Genomic DNA, 23,435 nt, shown 5'->3' on the forward strand with positions numbered 1-23,435 from the left:
GATATATAGATTTCTGCCTGCATCCAGTTAATTTCCATCTCATGAAGTGGATACTGTCAACTCCACGAACGCAGCTCATTGTCGCCGGTTGGCGTTACATAACGTTTGCTAGCACCATGGCTCACAATCAGTGCAGAAGTCCGCAAGCAACAGCATTGACAGTGGTCAAACAGTTCATCGAGAGTTCATACAGCCTAGTGACGTCTATGACTTCGTTACACTTCAACATAAAAGACCGTCAACACCTATGTTCTCGAGTGTTAAACATCGTAATTAACAGTTTGCCATTAGCAGGAAAGACATGTACCTGATCTATTGTGCGTTACAATGTACCCGATCTATTGTGCGGCTCCTGGCAATATTCCAGCAATATCACCACAGAGGACACCAGAAATGCGCTTCACACTTTGAACCCAAGTGACGAGCGAACGCCTTAACCACTAAGCTACCCTCACCGCTTCCGTAATATAACTAAATTCATATTTGACTCATCTGTAATAACGGTTTTTATAGGTAAACTGTTACAATAATACGTAGAACCGGAATTGTAAGGACAATTTAATATTCATCAGATCTAAGATAAGGTGCGTGTTTGCGCATTTTACTCAATAAAAATCAGATTTACTCAATTAATTACAAATGTTGGGCTTCAAAGAACGCGTCAGAATCACTTAAAACCAGTAGGTCTGTAATACCTTGCTTACTTTACTCAAACTAAGTTGACTTGCGTATGATTCGTATGTTGCGAATTATTAAAAACGATCTATTCTCGGTCCAGGGCAGTTTTTTATTTCATGGCGGTATAAAAACAGTCAAGCCAGTGACTGTAACCATGCTGGCAATGTCCCCTCGAAATGTTGACGTGAAACTAAGTTAAGACCTAATTCAGTCGCCTTTCAAACAACAGCAAGGCCCGAGAATAATAAGTCGACCCATGCACGCAAACATTTGAACATTCTCTGTAACATTTATAGATAACTATAGGGGTAGAATTATCAATAAGTGACATAACGTACTGAGTACAGTTGTCTACCTTATATCAGAACAGACACGTCACTGTGTGTTCCCAACGAAGGATCAATACGTTCTCTTCTTAAAATGTTTTATTTACAGAATCAATTATTTTCTCGTCGATTAAGGACATTAGATAACATCAGGTTGGATTTAGTGGGCAATAGGTAATTGCTATTTCCTTCCACGTACTTTAAACACTGTCATGCCAAACCGGAAGTAACAGGCAGCCATGTTAATTTTTCATTTTGATCGATTGTAAATCAATGGAAACAGTAACTACATCCAGCCTTTCAATATGATAGAAACAATGTCACAATTGTGTTTTCTTGGGAAGGTACATTCTAGATGCCGCATCATATTTATACATACGGTTTAGTGATCTATTTAATAAACTCAGGGCGGGGAAACAGTGCGAACCATGACAAATCAAGCAGGCGAAGCAGATGTAAACAAAACGAAAGAGAGATAACTTTATCAATTGAATAAGCTCCTACTAATCCCCAGGTCTCATGGACATTGAAATTGATTTCTGATTATCCATAAACCTAATGTTTTTATTTGTTTGACAATTTTAGTCAAAAACTGCAATGTTTATTTAATATATGACAAAAGAAAGTTCGGCACTAGGACGTCACTATTTCTTAATAACCTAGTTTGGTTACACAACATTCGTTGAATACTTTCAACTGGATACACAACACTTGTCTAATTCAAGACAGCCATCGTCCAAATATATATTTCTAAAATCCCCGGACTATGTAACCAAGCCATATGAAACTTATTTCTTATTATTTAATCTGCATTCTTAATTTTTATCACTACCACAGTGTACATGTACAGTATCTTGTCAGCTACCTTGTTCCTCTTTCTCACTTCCATTAATTACTGTGTACGACATTAATGGTCTTTATTGCTCCTCCCCTTGGTTGTGTCTGTCATCACATCGACTGTAGAAAGAAGTGCTTTTGTTTCTCTGTCTATCCATTGTTGAATCTTTGCCTGTCCATTGTTGTTAAAAACTGTATAAATATGTATGCTCACATCTACACTGAATGTGAGTATGGAGTCCGGTATTCCGACTGTCTTTGTACGGACAACCGCGAGCAGGATTATGCCGCTCGCAGGAAAGGCCCTGGGTTGAGCTGGAAGTCCACACCCATCATTCATATATACTTGTTTGTTATGTCTTGTGAAACCAACTAAAGACTAAAGTTCGAACTAAACTATGCCATCGTCTTCAACAACGTATTCAATTCGTTTTCGTCAACGTAATGATCACCTTAATCATGAGCCGATCCCCAGTCGTCGCACCAACGATATATGAACGTGCTGACAATATATATAAAACTAGATTGGCTCCATCGTATGTTGCCTGGACCCAGCCATACCCGAAACGATGAGATTATCCAACATAACGTTAGGCATGGTACCCATGTAATTGTGTATCATAAGCTGTGGAATGATTACGTGTACAAAAGGTGACATACAAAGTGGTGTTCGAAGGATTTCCATTAAGCTTTTCGGAAGAACTAAGTGGGAAGGTATTAATCGCCCTATTTGAAAATAATAGTTGTGGGACTGACGGGGGAAAGAAAGTACACAGATAGAAAGTGTATGCAAAAAATACAAATAGACGGTACAAAGTCGAATCAAAGGTTTCTGAAAAAACAAACGCATAAGGTGAAAAACACCTGTGATAGTCGTAACACATATATCTATATAATTTCAAATACATCTGAAATTTCTTTGCTTCATTTTAGTTGCCACTAAACTTCATTTTGCCTGTCAGTTTACATGTGTTTGTAAAGCGGGTGCTGTCCCATGTTGAGGACATTTACCAGTACATTAATCAATTGGGTAATCAATTGGGTCAAAGAATTGTGAACATGCTTACACACACAGACCAAACTATACAAGCAATTATATCATCAGTAAAGACTCAACGCCTTACTAATATGCCTAGCTTGCAAACAAGAAAAATGGCTAGCACACTACACCACACGTACCACTTCACTCAGTATGTATGTATGCATGTATGTATGTATGTATGTATGTATGTATGTATGTATGTATGTATGTATGTATGTATGTATGTATGTATGTATGTATGTATGTATGACTGTGTGTGTGTTGCGTGTGTGTGTGTGTGTGTGTGTGTGTGTGTGTGTGTGTGTGTGCGTGTGTAGTTATGTCTGCAGGCAAGCATGCATGTTGTGTTCTGGATGGTTGGATGGATGTCAGCAGTATTTCCATCTATAAATATATGAGTTCGCACGTTAAGCTGGTATTATCAACATTATAGCGAGTACCTGTTAGCGAAACAACCCACACAGTGACGCACGTGCAAGAAATCGAATGGTAAAACAATTCCAGTCTTACTACCACACTCTTACCTTTTCCGAATGACTGTCTTGGGCTTTTGTCTACAACCAATGCACAATGTGAAAACATATTCAAGAAACTGAAAGTATGTAATATATGAACTTGCTTCATTCACAACAGCTTCTCTCATTCCTTATTGTTTTCGTGTAGCAAATGGCTGTTGTAATACTCTTGAAGTAAGTAATCGTTATGTAGAAAACACAATCTGTGATGGGTGTTTTCACCTTATTACCACAATCATATATACTATTCATGATAATAATGTCTCAATGTTTTACCACATATATACTATTCATGATAATAATGTCTCAATGTTTTACCACAATCATATATACTATTCATGATAATAATGTCTCAATATTTTACCACAATCATATATACTATTCATGATAATAATGTCTCAATGTTTTACCACAATCATATATACTATTCATGATAATAATGTCTCAATATTTTACCACAATCATATATACTATTCATGATAATAATGTCTCAATATTTTACCACAATCATATATACTATTCATGATAATAATGTCTCAATATTTTACCACAATCATATATACTATTCATGATAATAATGTCTCAATGTTTTACCACAATCATATATACTATTCATGATAATAATGTCTCAATATTTTACCACAATCATATATACTATTCATGATAATAATGTCTCAATGTTTTACCACAATCATATATACTATTCATGATAATAATGTCTCAATATTTTACCACAATCATATATACTATTCATGATAATAATGTCTCAATATTTTACCACAATCATATATACTATTCATGATAATAATGTCTCAATGTTTTACCACAATCATATATACTATTCATGATAATAATGTCTCAATATTTTACCACAATCATATATACTATTCATGATAATAATGTCTCAATATTTTACCACAATCATATATACTATTCATGATAATAATGTCTCAATATTTTACCACAATCATATATACTATTCATGATAATAATGTCTCAATATTTTACCACAATCATATATACTATTCATGATAATAATGTCTCAATATTTTACCACAATCATATATACTATTCATGATAATAATGTCTCAATATTTTACCACAATCATATATACTATTCATGATAATAATGTCTCAATATTTTACCACAATCATATATACTATTCATGATAATAATGTCTCAATGTTTTACCACAATCATATATACTATTCATGATAATAATGTCTCAATGTTTTACCACAATCATATATACTATTCATGATAATAATGTCTCAATATTTTACCACAATCATATATACTATTCATGATAATAATGTCTCAATGTTTTACCACAATCATATATACTATTCATGATAATAATGTCTCAATGTTTTACCACAATCATATATACTATTCATGATAATAATGTCTCAATATTTTACCACATATATGCTACACATGATAATAATGTCTTAATATTTGTACCATATAAAAACTATTCATGATAAAGATGCTCTAATCATGTCAACGCAGAGACTGAACCTCACATACTTAAATCATAACCAGCATGCACCATTGGGGTTTAATATATATGTATATCTAGAGTTTGGGATAGTTCTCTCACGATTGATTGTTTTATGAAATTCAGAAAAAATAATTCTATCAATAGTTATAATCTTGCAGCCAGAAAAGAAACTTAAGTGTGCCTAGTAATCAGAAGTGTATTTCCACTGTTGAAAATTGCCTCGTTTCCATAAATCTTTCAAAAGGATATCTTCCAGTAAACCTGTAGGTAATCAGAATCGTCTTTGAGTGTCTTGCATACTCTACTTAAACCTATAAGTCACGAACGTGTCGAGGCACTCAAGCAACACACACTACAGTGGATTTAATCGATCCGTACTATAAATCTCCTTATCTGATTAACAGAGGCAATAAAGTAAGGACAAGCCTGTGTATATATGATTTATAGACAATGCGATAGCATTAAGTAATTCAATAACATTATTGGATTTATGAATGTCATGTAGTCTCTCATGACCGCGATTTAACCGTGAGTTTTGTTTGTTGCTTAACGCCGCACGTAACAGTGTTCCATGACGATCGAATCCCGACCAGACAATCCGGTGATCGACATTATGATAATTGATCAGTTGTTGATGACATGCATCAAATAAGTCGACGAGGTTGAACACCCAATAGGGTTTGGAGTCTTTAGTTGGTATTGGTTGGTGTATGCGATTTTTAAACCGGATCATCATCGGAAACGTTGTGTTGACATCATGTCTAAAAATATCCTTTACACGTGACGATCAAGCATACACATCCTTAACTGAGTTAGGGGTGGTGGAGTAACCTACTGGTTCAGGCTTTCGCCCGTCACGCCGAAGCCTTGGTTCCATTCCGATGTGGGTTAAAAGTACGATACACATTTTGCACTTGGGCCAGATTCCCATGTTGGATGGGGGAAGGTTGGGGGCAGATCTCTAGTGGTAGCATTGGTGGTTGAAGCATTCGGGTTCGATTCCCCACATGGGTACACTGTGTGAAGCCCATTTCTGAATACTGGTAAAAGCGGTTTAAAACAAAACTTACACACTTACTGAAAATAAACCCAGAGGCTTTTCACAGAGCGATTACAACTATTATCTGGAGGCTTCGGTTTCATCTGATTGCAAGCACTAACCACGCAGTATTCTCGTATCCATTTACAGTTGAGTGTACAAGGTCAGAGAATGCTGAGACAATAGAGGGTAAGTGTATATGGCTGGACGCCTGTCAGAACAGTAGCGCGATACAATTTCGGAGGACAGGAATATCAGAAAGACAACCCACAAACACCAGTATGGAGCTAACTAACCAGCGTCAGCAAAGCATTCGTAGCTCTACGCCATTCGTAAGCCTGTGATCAATTATAGAGTTACGACAGGTTTTAACGTTACGAACGCTTTGTGGGTCGGGACCTAAGTCTCCCTAAGACTCCCTAAGTCACCTAATCTTACGTGTGTACATGTGCATGGGCCAGTGACCTTGCACAATGTGGCGTAATGGCCCTGTGTATAAAAACCTGACTGATATGGTCAGTGGAGAGACCATCCAGCGAGACCAACCAGCAAGACCAACCATGGAGACTAGATCACCGACAGAAGTGGACGGATTGTGCGTCTAGTCGGGGTGTCGGCCAAGGCCGTCGCCCCATCTGCGACTACGTCGACGATGAAGAATCGCCGTCGGACTTCTGAACGTGTGTAAGTGACAGAGCGGGTCTCCACATCGGGATCATTGGCCACTCAGTCCCGGTGTGCGTTATGTCACATGTTTACCACTGTATTTACCATTTTGACCATCCTTCGACCAAACAGTAATAAAACATGGCTGCTGCTGTCTTCAACTCTAACACCGACTCATGTCCTCCCTGTCTCTTGTCCACCATCCTAAACTACCACCCGAGAGCGACCACGGCGGACGCTCTTGGACAATACTATTAAAAAAACCTCCGAAGTCACACAATACCCACATGTTTCACTCAACCTTACAGTAACCTCCAGACGTTGTAGCGAACATTTAATCATCTAAACGCGACCACCATGACAGTACCCCACATGTGCTCGTCCAACGCCAAAGGGTAATAAATTGATTATAACAATCCTCCTAAACATCATTACCCAGCTGTCAAGATTATCTACTTGTCTAGCATGCTGCCTTTGTGTACAGTTGTCAGGCAAGTAGTACCAGTCATGAAAGAGTCTGGGGAAACTAGATAAAAGTCTATCCCTTTGTCACCCCCAGGGTTGCCTTGCAACAAACCTAGCTTTCCTAAATCTACAAACTTGAATTAAGTTCGAAATCGCTTCATACGTTTATTAAAGATAAATTGGATCGTGTTTTAGTAAACATTTATGGAACAACCCAGGGTTCCAGCCACGTAGCGTTACGTCATTCATTCCTAAGGCTATACCCTCGTAACTACATAGAGTTACGAGAGGTCGTAATGTTACGCACGTTTCTTAGATGGGGACACAAGAGGATTCTCAATACTGAAAACAGATTGCTGTTGTGTATCGGAGCAATGGGCCTGGAGTCTTGGTGCATTGTATTTGATATATATTTCTTATTTTTTAAAATATTACTTTAACGCCGAGTTGTCATGTGACATATTCAGGGTCAGCATTGTCAAAATGAACAAATAATTCATGGTGATGACACTATGTAGCCTTGGCATGTCTGTAATTACTTATCTGCCAGTAGTTATATGATGTTAATCCCTGTTTTATCTTCATCGCCATTAAGTTGCACTGTACGGTCGCCTAGCACGAACAAACTGTGTCATTACTCGCTGATTACAGTTATTTGTGACGAATCAGATTACCTTGGTTATATCAGCCTTGGTACAGTGACAAAGAATGATTTCCGGCACACATTTTCTCATCACCATCATGCCATACCATCATTAAGCGAGACCCGTGAAGATTCGGGTTTTTAGCAACCCATGCTTGTCGTAAGAGACGACTAACGGGATCTGGTGGTCAGGTAGCTGGTAGCTGAAATATTGCTGAGTGCCACGAACAACGATAGTTTCGTCGAAGACGGTACGTGGCATCCACAAGACAACAACGGTAGGTCCCTGGCTGTCAGAGAGTGATTTTACTGATGCCAGAAGATTCGATAAAGAATGCCGTGTTGTGTCATCTGAGTGTCTAGGTGGTCCCATGCTGTTACAACACACACACACACACACACACACACACACACACACACACACACACTCCCTCTCTCTCTCTCACACACACACACACACACACACACACACACACACACACTGCCGCCGCCGCCGCCGCCGAACCCCCCACCCGCAGGACTTTGCACACTTCTTACACCATGAGTACCACGTAGCGGTTTATGGCAAGCTTGGTCAACAGATACAGCTCTTGAACACTTGTGGGATGATCTGAGATCATCGTGATGAAATATCGCACTGTGAACAACTGGAAGCTACATTAGTGTTACATCACATAGTATCGATGTTGAACTATCAGTTTTTACCCAGAGCGTTAAAGACGAGTTGGGTTCAGTTAATAGACCTACTATAAAACTAGCTCAGATATATAACGACGCTATAGTTGGTGGTGAGCTTATAGCAAGTATTGGACGTTTTTTGTTTGATGAAATGAACGAGCATTTATTTGATGAAAAAATAACACCCTAATGGCCAACCCCACCCATCCAAACACTGGTTTGTGAAAGGTGGACAGGTCACGGTTCAATAGCCAATGTGCCTTAGCCATGTGAGATTCCTTACGTTTATTAGCTTTGCTAATCTCAATATACAGTTGGTCACTCTTGGTGTTAATCCATTCAACGCCTATTCTATATGTATGTAAAAAATACATCCCACTGTATGGAACTCAAGTAAAAAAACGACGCATGTTGAACCTACCTTCCCTTCCGCCCAACCCTGCGCTTGTCCGTTATGGGAGGAAGATGTACTTCTTTGAAAGAACAAGACGAGTCCTTCTTCATTGTTCTGGGCTTTCGATCCAGTTTGGCGAAAGCATCGCCCGGAAATCCCATAAGCTTCATATTTTGTGGGTATGTTTTCACAACTACATTTTAAATACACGATTACATCCTGCAGTTGGTTGTATGAGTGACGTGTCAATGTGCCTCTAGGGCGTCACATTTGAGCACATCCCTGCGTATGCTCTAATGCATGAAAATCGCTTTACACCAACACTATTGAATCTGTGACTTAGGCAGACGACATTAAGGGGAGGTAATAACTTCCGGTTGTCACAAATCCATTCAGAGTGACACCCCTTGGAAAAATGTCCGGTTCACAGTAAGAGCATTTCTGGTGGAAACAGATCATTGACAAGCAGTTAAATTACGAAAAGGCGTAAAAGTTACACACGACAATGTCTTCAAAACAGCAGCTGTCGCTGTCTCAGAAGTTGATGTATCCTTCGCAATGTCGTCTCAACTCAACTTTCTATGCACGATCAGCAGAAGAATATTCCTTCAGTAACTTAGTCTATCCAATAAGACATTTCTGTTTCGCTATTGCTACAGAACACATACATATTGTTTGACTGAGTTATTTTACTGTCGACATCTGCTGCATTGTGTAAAAGTATCTATCATTAAAATGTCAAACAAACACTGGAAGGAAAACTACAGTCGAACAGCATGCGTCACTATTGCAATGTTGACATGTTTCTTTTCAAGTTTGGGGTAGTACTTAATGGGTTTAATCAGTTCAATAGCATTCATTTTCCCCGTACCTCTCAAAGCTCACACGTCTTCGCAGACAGCCCACCCAGTTCATTAAAAACATTCCGATAATCGATGGGTATTTGTTTAAATTTTCCTCTTTGTGTCCTGACAAAAATATGCCGCGTTGTTGATTCAGCCCTTCAGTGAACAATGCTGTCAGTGGACGTGAAAAGTCAAATGAAATGCTAGTGTAGCAACTCCAGTGGTTATACACATTCCCCTTGCAGTGTTTAATCGTAACACCGACTAATCTCGTGATAAATCAACCCTACCTGTCGAGGTTTGACATTTTTGTGAAGTAATGTTCTAAATCACCTGCAGATTGAGAGCTTTATTGTCTTGCTTTGAATAGACTTTGACTTTTGACGCTCGGCTTGTGTTTCTTTTGTGAATTACTCAACACATGGCATCTAATAAAGATGACGATCGATGGTAAATTACCACATTGCTGGTGCAGAGTCGATAATGGAACAGACATGGCACTTCAAGTGCATTATGCGCTGGCGTTTCACAAACAATTTTTTCCTCACTATGAGCGTCGCAATGACGTTAAAGTAAATTGAATTCACGGTGTAAATGTCTAACTCATGACTAAAAGCTCATATGACTACCATTTGAAAATTTTCGACTTACCTCAGAAATGTCGCGCACTTTCCGATATTTACAAATAGCACATATTTTCTGCGCCACGGGGTATGTAAATACAGCCTGTAACGTATTGTCTAAAGCTATCTCAGTTGACTTAAATGTCTTCTAACTTTCAACTCGACAACTTGTAAATTTCAGTCAGATCGATTTGTTAACGTCTATTTAATTCCAAATGATTTATTACTGTTGTCGAATTCACAGTGTGTGTTCATCCATTTCAAGAAGACAGGACCACCCTAAAGCCGTTAATGGTTTATCCTTCTATCTCCAGATCTCTACTTTTCTAACGGAATGTGAAGCACTTTTGACTTTTTAACAGTATCTGTTGACTTTCAACATATAGATTTCAATGTCACGTTTTACACTTTCAATGTGTAACCAATGTCGCTAAGTATGTATTGGTCAGTTAACATTAGTTAATGATTAGGATGCGTTGATATATATGTTGATAAACTGGCACCTACATGTGAGTATTATTGCTCTTCTATAAATTCTGAAACAATGCAGATTGTCAATTGCATATGTCACAATGTTTCAAGATGTTCCTCTTCATTTAATGACATATTGCCCGAACACATCGTCGATTGTACTTTTCCCAATTCCTTTTAAAATTTCAAGAAATCTCTGGTTTACTGTTGTGTGAGATCCGTCCAAGTTCGTAACAAATTCTATTCCTTTTTCTCTCTTTTTCAGTTCTCAATATCCATCACTTCATGAAACTGAACTCACAAATAATGTCAACACTCCTACATATAATCCATTTCTGAAGTCAATTTCGAAATCCGGTATCAAGTTGCACGAAAATAGAGACACCTCCAAAACGTCGCACCCGTTCTTCAGTAGCGTCAATAACTGAACAAATGCCGATTTCACCGCTTGTCACATTTCAGTGTCCCGCTTGACAGGTGCTCTTTGCTCGAAGTTGCTACGAACAAACTCCAACAATGACCCGGGTTACCGACAAGGGTACCAATCAATATCAAAATCAATCGATTGTAAATATTGCCTGATCACCCAGCTAGTGTTGTCGAACCCTGTATCCCTGCCTAAGCGGATTAACCCTACCGCGGTGTAGCATATCCTTCGCTGTCTTGTTTATGATCCCCGGCGTAGATATGCAAGTATGTAGGTAGTTTGTAGGAGTCGAGGGACAGCGAGTCAGGGAACACACAGGAAGAAATGCTGCTGTCACCAAAACACAATGTTTTTTAGACACCATGAATATCTTCTATACATTATTTCCACATAATAAATTATGGAAAATGATTTTCATATCAAAAGTCAATCAATCTTAATTCATTTTCAGTGGTCTTCTTGAGACTGCTCGCTCTTCCTGAAAACAACCACTCTGCAAACCAGCCATTCTGTAGACCAACCACTCCGCAAACCAGCCATTCTTTAAACCAACCATTCTGTAAATTAACCACTCTGAAAAATCAACCCCTCTTTAAACCAACTGCTATGTAAACCAACCACCCTGTTAATCAACCACAGAGTAAACAAGCCACTCTGTTTTGGGGTCTGCAAGAACAGTTATTCACTGTGCCTAACTGCAGCGGTTTTACGCTTATATTCGTTAATCTAGGCTCCTTTTGGAGCTGCTATTGTGATTAGCACAAGAAATTAGGCTACGAAACGAATCGGAAGCAATAACATCACACGAGAATGCATTACATTTATCGATAAATTCCCGTTTAGAGTTAAATTAAAGAGGTCTTGACCAAGCTACCTTAGCATAAAGGTACAAGGACAGTGGAGTAGCCCAGTGGTTAAAGCGTTTGATCGTCAGGACAAAGGCTCGGGTTCTATTCCCCACATTGGCGTAATGTGCAAGGCCCGTTTCTGGTGATACTGCTGAAATATTGCTAAAAGAGGCGTAAAACCACACTCACTCACATTAACAAAATTAGCGCCGAAAGATCTTTGTAATACGGTTCTTGGGGTCACACAATGTACATTTCATGGGACAAAGCTAATTAGTTTGAATAGAGAATTTAACCAAAATGTCACAAGACAAACCTAAAACATGTACATATGTACATTCATCGACAATTAATTTCAGGTAATTCATATACAAATTAAAATGTAGTGCTACCTAAAACCATATGGTTAAAAGTATAAAGCATATTCATATAATTGAGACTACCCCATAAATATAACGTTTTAAGCTTACCTGTTAACCTATTACAGATCAGCTTTGAATCAACTATGATAACACTCACAGTCTAGAATAAACACGACCCCTGCGGTATATGGGTTTATGGCTAGCAGAGATCGGGTGTGGCTTTCTAAAAGCAATTGAGATGTGTGTTCATAATGAAAACACCTACTTCACTGTGCTGAGAGTAAGCACGCCACCAATATATTATATGTCTACATTTGCTGAGTAGCGCATGGCAAATAACGAACATGACATTTGTGACATGAGCATGACATATGTTGTGGAGTAACTATGTTTTCAGATGTCTGTTAAAAGTGATTTCAAGCACGTTTGCTTAAAATCAGTTTTGATTTTTGTCCAAATGTATTTAATGTTTTAGGGCACTGGGTCACTTATGAGCTCGGTGCTCGTTACGGGTACAAAACGTGAGGCGTCAATGACAACAACAATAATAACTATGATTATAATCATACATGCTTTGTGACCTGTGGATATTGAATTCACATCATAAATTATAGGTGCACGTGGCTTAAAGAATTATCACGCCATTTACTGTGATGCAGTGTTAAAAACCCTAGATATAACCCCACATGTTCACTCACCGTGTTTGTCGTACGAGAATGGTACTGGTAATTTAGAGATGAAACCTTTTCAAATCCTGTAATGTTTAGGAATCAGTGAGTTTCCATATTAAATATCATAATTAAAGAGCATATCCACACAATGCGGCACAAAATGACTTCGTTCTACCAAATACAACAATGCTTGACCATTGGTTTATCTGTATTGCGGTTAAGAATAAACAACGTGTGTAGTCACACGCTCTATTATCAACAGTTATAATAATGTCAGTAACATTCGTTTGTGAGATGAAGTGAACTCTCTGTCTGTCTTACGAGTGAGTGAGTTGTGTTTTACGCCACTTTCAGCAATATTCTAGCAATATGTGGGGAACCAAACACGGCCTTTTGGCATGATGAGCGAACGCTTTGACCATTTGGCCACCACGCCGCCCCGTCTGTCTTATGGGCAACTTCACTGCCCATGTAACTTGATTGATTAGATATTGATATCAGAGTGTTGTTCGAATCTGACTTATCTACGCATCTTTGTACCTTGTGGAAGGTCCAGCGTACATATCATAAACAAATCAGATTAAAATTAACACTCTGTATAATCGAGGATTATCCTGAATTTAAGAAGACCTTTTCATGTCCCGTGTCTGATAGCTGGAAACTATAAATGCCTATAAATAGGCAAGTGAAACTCCAGGCCGGACCATTGCTTTTATAGTAAAGTTATATACTGAATTTTCGATGCGGTGGGGGTACCTGAGTGGTTAAAGCGTTGGCTCGTCACGCCGAAGACCTGGTTTCGATTCACATGGCCACAATGTTTTAAGCCCATTTCTGGTGTCCCCCGCCATGACATTGCTAAAAGCGACGTAAAACTAAGCTCCCTCACTCACTCGATGTATGTACGACGGCTCTTAGGTGGTTAAGAGTTAACTTCAACAAGACACATTCCTAACAAGACTACCTAAGAGGTCCGAATCTCACGTTATTCTGTAACGTGAATCTATTTATATACATGTAGACAAAACCAAATTACTCGCATATCTTGCCGATATCATCAGTATACGCGGTATCATATGTAATGACTCGGATTATCAACAGGGGGTTCCGTGCTCTGCCAACAAAACACCCACAGCACCTGGTTTGAATCACAATAATGCCTGACTCTATTGGAGAAGCTGCCTTTGTTCGAACATGAGCAGCTATTGGGATAATTCCTGTCCTTGAAATCGGATATAATTAATAGATCGAGTGTCTGATTAAACGCATAAATGTATGTGTCTGTCCTTTTGTCTGTGTGTCTGTTTGAACACATTAGGATTTAGACTGTCCTCGAAATCTGACACAAGTGAGTGTGTGAGTTTAGTTTTATGCCGCGTTTAGCAATATTCCAGGAATTTCACGGCGGGTGACACCAGAAATTGGCTTCACACAATGTGCTCATGTGGGCAGTCGAACGCTTAACCACTAGGCGACCGCACCGCCCCTATGATGATGTAATGGATCGAGTGATTAAACTCATGTATGTATGTGTGGGTGCGTGCGAGTGCGCGCGTGTGTCTATCTTTTCGCCTACATGTTTGTCTGTAGAATAAGAACTTATCCTCTGATGTACAGAAGCGCCTTATCACCAGCCCTGTTGTTTGTGGACAAGGCTGCTTGAAAAATATCCCGTTACATAACTACCGTAATCACAGCATCACACGTACATGGAAATATCTGTAAATACATTGTGCACTTGTATAGAATTACACCAAGTATAGTAACTGCGAGTGAGTTGGTCCGCTTCTCCCCTGGGGTCAGTCAGTATGTCTTATATCTAAGCGTTGTGTAAGGATGTCGTTTCACGATAATGAAATTTTAAAAGAGGTCATTGATATCAGTCACTGTGTAATATGACTGAAGGTTTATGTAGGTCACTCCAGGTAAAGACGTTATTTTACTGCTAAATGCTTATGTGTGATGAACCAGGAAGTGGACTTTGTAAGCATATTCTTGTATTGCTTCAATTTCAGTGAGTTTAGCTTTACGCCGCGCAGTAATATTCCAGCTATATGGCAATGGTCTGTAGATAATAGAGTCGGGACCAGACAACCCGGTCATCAACGTCAGGAGCATCGCTCTACGAAGTTGGGAAACGATGAAATATGTCAACCAAGTCTGACCACCGGATCCTGTTAGTCGCCTCTTGCAAGCATAGATTACCGAAGATCAGTTCTCACCCGAATTTTTACAGGTTCAAGCTTGAAAAAAAACTTGTGTGTATCTACAGATAATCAAGTCTGAACTGAACATAGTACTAGCTTCGTATACCTGAAATGTATAGAAACATACAGTTTGAAAATAAGTACAAGGAATATTTGATGGTGCTAACAGTACCAGAATATCCTGTCACATTGTGTTGAGTCCACTGTTCTAAACATTAAACATTAAACTGAAGACGCGAGAAAGATTGTTTTGTCCGACTACGACGGTCGTCTCTTTTGTATTGCTTCTGTTATTAGATCGGAATATCACGTCTGAATATAATGTCAGTTGACCATCTACGTAATGACATGCCTTCTCAGTAGTATCAGCACGAAGTTTAAACACTCGATGGTGTCGAACAAAAAACATGTTATCAGTGGTTTCGGCAAACATGTGTGTCGGGCTCTGCAAGAACGTGTCAACTACTGTGTCAACGTATGAAGTTTATGTGATTGTGTGGGCCACCCTGTGAAGATAGTGTTTCGTCTACTGTATAATAGGCCGGCGGTCCCTTTATGGAAATACACATACTTTCATATCTGGGCCCCGTTTCACAAAACTCTCGTAAGCCTAAGGTCTCGTAACTTTTCTCGTAGCATTTTTACCTGGCATACTGTAACATAGGAGGTGCAAAGGCTACGGGAAAAGTTACGAGACCTTAGGCTTACGAGAGTTTTATGAAACGGGGCCCAGCTTCGTAAAAAAATGCGGAAAAATGCGAGTGCGTAGGTGAGTTTAGTTTTATGGGGCGTTTAATAATATGGCTTCAAATATTGTGCCCAATGTACCAATGGGACTAACCACCAGGCGTTCTCCCCGCCTCGGAGGAAACCGTAAGGCTGTAGTGAGTGAGTCTAGTTTTATTCCGCTTTTAGCAATATTCTAGCAATTTCACGGCCCCAAATGCACAGCGATCATTCAGGGTAGTTTTCTCCTTTAACACTCACGTGGATACTCGTAAGTTAATGTTAATATTTAGTCCATACGACTATCTTACATATAAGAGAGCTTCGAAAATGTAGGCCCAGAGGTTGCAATCGAGTATTGCACGTCACTGCCACAGTGAATGAGTTTAGTTTTATGCCGCTCTTAGCAATATTGCAGCATTATCACGGGGGAGGGGGGAAGTGGGGGTGGAGGGGGACGACGTCAGAAAATGGGCTTCAGTCATTGCACCCATGTAGGGAGTCGAACCCGGATCTTTGCCGTAACAAGCGAACGCTTTAACCGCTGTGCTAACCCCACCGCCGCAGTAAACGCCAGAGAGTAAACAAAGTGCGATGACCTGCTGAAACTAATTCATAGTGAGAAAATCTGTGAAGAAAATGTTTTGAGTGGATAACTGAAATTCAGAGATGACACCAGGTGTTCTCGGTAAAGGAAAGCACGTCCTTCTCTAGTGACATCACTCGTCGTTCAAATGATACGTGGTGGCTATTACTATTAACTGCATGAATCCAGCAGTTTATGTATATAAAACAGAAAACATTAATTTTCATTTTTAACAATGAGAAACCATTTCACCTCTTTGTTGCAACAAAACCGTTTTTATTCAAAATATCGTTAGGATGATGTCTGGGTGAGGTGTCTACAGTAGCTCTACCACCACACACATATGAATAATCCGACTGAAAGAGCGAGTAGCCTCCCTTTGACTTGAGTTTCACTCACACTTTGGGACGTCAAACAGTGCATAGCTATAATTCATGTCAGACAGAAAGGTTCGAAACGTAAAGACTATGTTTTGGCAATATATTCTGAGACTCTTATTATCCTTTTTAACTAAATTGCAATTAGCGTTAACCAACGTTCACCAAGGAGTAAGTGTTGCAGCAAAAGAAAGTTTAAATAACTCACTGGAATCGTTTTTCACAAACATCGCACATAAACCTACAGCTGAAAGGGATTTGGAGCCGCTCTTGAAATGTATGGTAGGTGAGTAACGGAGGACTCATATTTTGGTGATAGAATGTGTGGCCGACGAAAACAGTGCAGTGATAGCGATGTTGGCGGTAGTTCCAAACACGTGAAAATTGTAGCACAGATATGGCTAAGAAAAAATGACTAGTCTTGTATGAGATGGGAGCATACAACCGTACTTGCGCTACAGTTTGCCTGTGTTCCAAACATGTCGCTGAAAATTATAAATTTTGACTAAAATAGAGCAATAGAGACACTGGAGATTCAGCCTCGGGTCTCCTTTCACAAAGCACCAAGGTGATCGTAAGACACTAAGGTAACCTTAGTGCATTGTTAAAGAATGGGATTTAGGGCTAACGTCAGTAAAGATTGATTCATGAAGGGAGTCCATGAACCTGTGGAAATCTAGGGCTGCAGCATTACAATAAAGGCTGGACAGAGATCAAAAGACAATAACATCCAGGCAACGAGAGCATTTAGGCCTACCTGATTTGTACATCAACAATATGTAGGCTTATAGGATCAATGCTACAAATATGGTATTAGTGAATCAAGAATGCACTTTGTGAAAGTAGCCTGCATAGCACGGTGTTATGTATCAACAAGGGCCGGATTTCGAACTAAAATAAAAGTGACTGGCGGACAGAAGTGAAGTGAGTCAAACTTGGAACGCGCGACTGTTGACTTCCATCATGGTTAAATTGATACTGATGTTGAGTTGAAGATTACTGTGCAAACTGTTCCTTTGTGATGTTCCTGATGAACAATTTTGCTTCCGACTCGTTGCTGGACAAAACGTTTGACTGTCAGTCGTGTTTTCCTTATAGAACTACCGACTGTCAAAAGTGTTTTCCTCAGAGGGCTAGTGACTGTCAATAGTGTTTTCTTCTCAGAAGTTTTGACTGTCAATAGTGTTTTCTCTTCTTAACTATAGACTATAGACTTAATAGCGTTTTCCTTACAGAACTACAGGGTGGGAATAGTGTTTTCCCTTCATAATTATGGTTTCCTCTCAGAGCTAGTGACTGTCAACAGTGTGTTCCCCTAAGGGTTATTGATTGTTAATAGCATTTTCCTCACAGATATATTGACTGTGAACAGTGTTTTCCTCTTATAACTTTTGACTGTCAGTAGTGTTTTCCTCAAAGGGTTAGTGGCTGTCAGTAGTGTTTCCTTTCAGAGCTATTGACTTACATGTGTAGTTTTCATAACAGATACCGATGCATATCTTGCATTACATATTTATCAGTCGTTGCAAAAATGTCACGTCATCATCTTAAGACACTTGCCCCAATTCCATATTTTCAGACCATACAAAATTAATGAGTGAATATCGAGTTAATGTCCAAAAAAGAGAAGTGGTCAGTAGGTCAGCCTCGACCACATCATGTGACCAACACAATTGTGATACTGATGTCTTCATGTGTGCACTCTCCTGTATCTAACATCTCACAACTTTGCCACAGACTTGAATGTATCACATTGTAAGATGAGATTCCTGCACGCGTGCAACCGCCGTATACGTCCATACAACTACACAAGCCGCCACGCTCATTTCATATAGTAATCGTAACAATGCAATTAAGTAGTTGTCACAGGTCTGTATTTATTCACTGACCCTTCAAACTTTAATCTTTAATCTCGTTAAAAACAGGTATCGTATTCAAGCTTTTGTAATACGTCAGTTCACACTGGTGTGTCCTATCATTGTGGATTTCAAGGGTGTTCCACTGTAATTCGCGGTCCGTTAACTACACCTGAAATGTACAGTCATCGAGTCCAAGCTTGATGACAAGGCGACATGTCACGCCCCGCACCTGAATGACACATTCGGAGATCTCCGCGAAGTGCAATCGACAAATTTGATACCATCTCTAACACAACCGATGTATCGTTTTCTGCTACCGTGACTTACTTCAAAGAAATACAATACACGAACTGTTCAGGCCTGCTGATGTCAAGGAATGTGTGTTTGTATCATAAACCGTGGACACGGTAATTATACATTAAGTGTTGATACCAGTACCACATTTGGTTTTCGGCAGGAATTGGCGGCTGTTAAACACCCGTGATTCTTTAAACGGCCATCGGTATCAGCCATATCAGGGCCTTCGACCACAAAGTATTCGTAAGATTACGACCGGTTGTAACTCTATAGTTTATCACAGGCTCGCGAATGTCGTAGCTCTACTAACGTTTCGTGGATCGGGACCCACATTCTATAATCGGATATAACTAACGTCTTTCTTCCGGAATATTTTCTACTTTGCTTTAATGTTGATATAACGAACTCCGGGTGTCGCGAGCTAAAGTTATTATCCCCGACAATATTTTGTTGATCGATCTTGTAACAGTTTCAGGTACAGACATACATAATACTTGTAACCTCACGCTTTGAACACCGAATCCACATATGGCACAAATAGACCCGTCAGAGACCAAACATTGTAAGTACACGTGTTACGCTAGCATACAGTCAGTCTCCACTCACATTATTTTCTTTAAATATTTTCAAAGCACATGCCTGCAAAAGGTACACTGTCTGGGTTTTTTTTTGTTTACACAGAAAAGAAAGAGCTTCCTAAAATATTTAAACATTACGATGGGAAGATATACATGTGTTATCTTTGAAATTTATGCCAGCCGTTCAAATAATAAGATTCGGTTATTTAGAGCCAAATAAAACAACCCTAGTTTCTCATTACTATGGGAAAGCATTTTCTTGCAGTTTCTAAACACTATCTTTCATCTTGAGTCTTCTGTGTGCTTCACATCCTCGGCAGTTCAGGGCTCATTTTCCAGTGTATCAACAAGTGTGGACCCGTGAAGGTCCCGGGGTAGAATAGGCCTTCAGCAACCCATGCTTACCATAAAAGACGACTCAGCTTGTCGTAAGAGGCGACTAACGGGATCGGGTGGTCAGGCTCGCTGACTTGGTTGACACATGTCATTGGTTCCCAGTTGCGCAGATCGATGCTCATGTTGTTGATCACTGGATTGTCTGGTCCAGACTCGATTATTTACAGACCGCCGCCATATAGCTGTAATATTTCTGAGTGCGGCGTAAAACCAAACTCACTCACTCACTCAACAAGTATGAATATGACGTCTATTTGAGCAAATATAAAGCTTCAACACCAGTGAAATAATCAGCTGGGATTATCTGTGGAAATCGGCACCACTGGGTACCATTAGCAAAAGTGTGGTGTAAACTCATTGGCATCACCGTTTTTACTCTACAGTCAGGAAATGTAAAAACTCACAAAGAAAAGAGTACACACACTAGCGGGTCTCCAAGAACGTTACACGCCTTCTTTTCGTTCTTGTGAAAAGGTGAGCCTTAAAGTTCCGTGCTGAAAGGCTGACATGTACATGAATTGACCCTTTCCGATATCAGCATCTTTGATTTATCAACCTATTAACCCGTGTTAATGATTTAGGAAATCAAAGCTATTAACACATGTTGTTTAAAAACGCTTGGCAGTTTTGCTGTTGATGTCGTCAAGCAATGTTTTGGTACTCCGGGATTATTCATCTTGGTTTCTGGAGTAGAGGAATTTGGTCTTATGCTGTGGACCACATTTAAATTTCGTCAGTTTAATTTTTGGCACCCTGTTTTTCACAAATTACCTTTTAACAAAAAATGCCTCAAAAATGTGTTTGATCTCAATATATATGCTTTGTCATATTTTATAACCTACCTAAGGTTTCGTTATTTCATGTCAGTTATTAGAGTTTCTTCCTAAGAAGCCACCATCTAAAATTATTAAAAATAGAAGTACATGAAGTTATACAAGGGAGTACATTGATATGATGGAACAGCCAACAAACACTGCATGACAGACGTGCATCTTGTTTACATTGTTATGCGTTCAACCAAACCTAAAGGGACTGTATAATCATCACAAATATGTTTGAAGAAAAGTAGTTATATTAACGTCTCTACGGGCCCGGGATAATGCATGAGAGTACTTGATTAAAGAATGTCAGTATTCCCCATGTGACCCTGAAGTGCCAGATGCACCTAGTTCTACGTCTGTGTGACTGTCTGACTTCCAATCCACAACCACTGGGTTAGCACACCCCTTTTTTGCGAACCATCCTGCTTCCAGTTCTGTTGACCCGTGAAGGTCCCGGGGTAGAACAGGCCTTCAGCTATCCACGCTTGCCATAAAAGACGACTCAGCTTGTCTTAAGAGGCGACTAACGGGATCGGGTGGTCAGACTTGCTGACTCGGTTGACACATGTCATCGGTTCCCAATTGCGCAGATCGATGCTCATGTTGTTGATCACTGGATTGTCTGGTCCAGACTCGATTATTTACAGACCGCCGCCATATAGCTGTAATATTTCTGAGTGCGGCGTAAAACTAAACTCACTCACTTGATGTAGATGTTGGGTAGCTGTTGTTTTTGTCTCTGCAGATATGGTAAGGAACATTATCCATGACCATGACAGATTTAGTGGGTAGTGTTGAGGTAAGTTGTTCTGTCACATAATCGGTAAACACAGCTGAATTCATCTTCCTGTTGTTGGCTGCTTCCGGATGTTGCCACTGATCAGGGGAGGTAATGGTTTCCATTCACACGTCATCTAACTTCACAATCTCTCGTCTTTCCTTTCCCTATCGCGTGTTCTTCTCGGAAAATGGGCTCTCATAGAAGTCATATCTGCCCTTTCGCATAGAGTCAGTTTCTGATTGCTCAATCTCTTGTACCTTTATTCAGATTTGAGAAACAGCTTGTTTATGGTACACTTTCATAGATTGATATCATGGTCTTCTTTTAATAGTTCCTTCAGTCTTCTTGACGATCAGGACTCACTGGATCAATTAACCGACGTATGACGTCCCCCGCCCCTGCTTGCGAATTCATAAAGCTTTCTTTTCTTTGCTTGTTTTGAGACGGCCCCCGATTTAACTGCAAGGTCATCAATAGACTCTGAAACAGTGTAATGGGAGATAACTTTTTGCAGAGTTCTTTTGCCGATCTTGTTGGCATTAATTGTTCTACTGGTGAAACTGAAACAAGGGGTCTTTTTCGCTCTGCCTTGCACTTGAAAAGGTTCTAGACGTTTTCGATGTTTTGCCGTTCATCTTTAGATAACATCGTTTTCACCTTAACTCTTCTACCTGTATGCTGCTGATCGCTGACATCACGTTACGCGCGCTAATGTAAAAACCCGTGGATGTGCATTTCACGCTACCACTCATTTCACTTGCGTTAACCGACTGACAATTATATGATAGGTTTGAAGGCAAAACGTTTAATGATCGTTTCAAAATCACTTAATTCAATGTCCTATTAGACCACAGGACACAACAAAGTAATGTCTTAAAATATTTAGGAATTGTATGTAATTTGTGAAAAAGTGGATGCCAAAAGGAATGTCAAGAACAATAAATATCTGAACAACACGCCTGTTAAATGTATGAACAACAGGTTACCGCTAATTCTCTAAAAGTTAGAAAATCTAAGTAAGAATTGGGCTCCAGCAAAAAGGGGATCTGAGAGTCAGACTTGATGACTTAAACTGGCGGGCAAAAGAAAGTATAGGTTTTTAATAATATTACATTTTGTACATTTGTGACATAATGTGATGACAGTTTGTATAATAATGACTGCCTAAGTTCCCATTTATGGTTTCTATTGCCAAAACGCAACTTCTGGTCGTTATTCTGGAAAAATTCAAGAAAATGTACAGAAGTCCAATTTCATGAAATGCTCGTGCAGGAGTTCAGTATAAATTGACTTCTCCGATGCTGCAATATCACAGCAACTGAAAACACACACAAAGGATGCCACATTTGACCCAGAAAGAAAGAGAGCGAGCTGTTGGAATGGCACAGATGGGAGCAACACATGTGCAAATTGCGAGGACTTTCCATTGCTCACCCCTGACAGTGTGAAGACTTATGGGACCACTTGGACAGACAAATTAGACTTCGGAGACCTGTTCCACATGATCGTCAAGAGTTGCAACGCGCACTTACAGAAGAATGGCAACGGATACCTAATGACGTCATCAGACGATTGACTACGTCAATGAGGAGACGTATCCGAGCCTGTATTGACGTGGCAGGAGGTCATACACATCACTGACAGTGACCATGCTTCATTGTAGTGTACTGCTGACATTTGGTGTAACGAGACATTTTAACAAAATGTGCTAATTCAACCCTTGTGTGTTTACTGGGCCATTATGGCATAAATGCAAACATAAAAGTTTTCTG

At 39.6% G+C, this 23,435-nt stretch overlaps 1 protein-coding gene across 1 annotated transcript in view; it reads right to left on the reverse strand.

The window, feature by feature from the left end:
- Nucleotides 1-23,435, reverse strand: part of LOC137298924 (uncharacterized) — a 42,546-nt gene that overhangs the window by 13,829 nt on the left and 5,282 nt on the right. The window contains exon 2 of the mRNA XM_067831304.1: nt 3,408-3,437. Within this exon, the coding sequence (XP_067687405.1) occupies nt 3,408-3,437 (30 nt within the window). The remainder of the gene's footprint in view (nt 1-3,407; nt 3,438-23,435) is intronic.

The sequence above is a fragment of the Haliotis asinina genome, chromosome 10 (genome assembly GCF_037392515.1).
Source record: "Haliotis asinina isolate JCU_RB_2024 chromosome 10, JCU_Hal_asi_v2, whole genome shotgun sequence".
Taxonomy (NCBI): Eukaryota; Metazoa; Mollusca; class Gastropoda; order Lepetellida; family Haliotidae; genus Haliotis; species Haliotis asinina.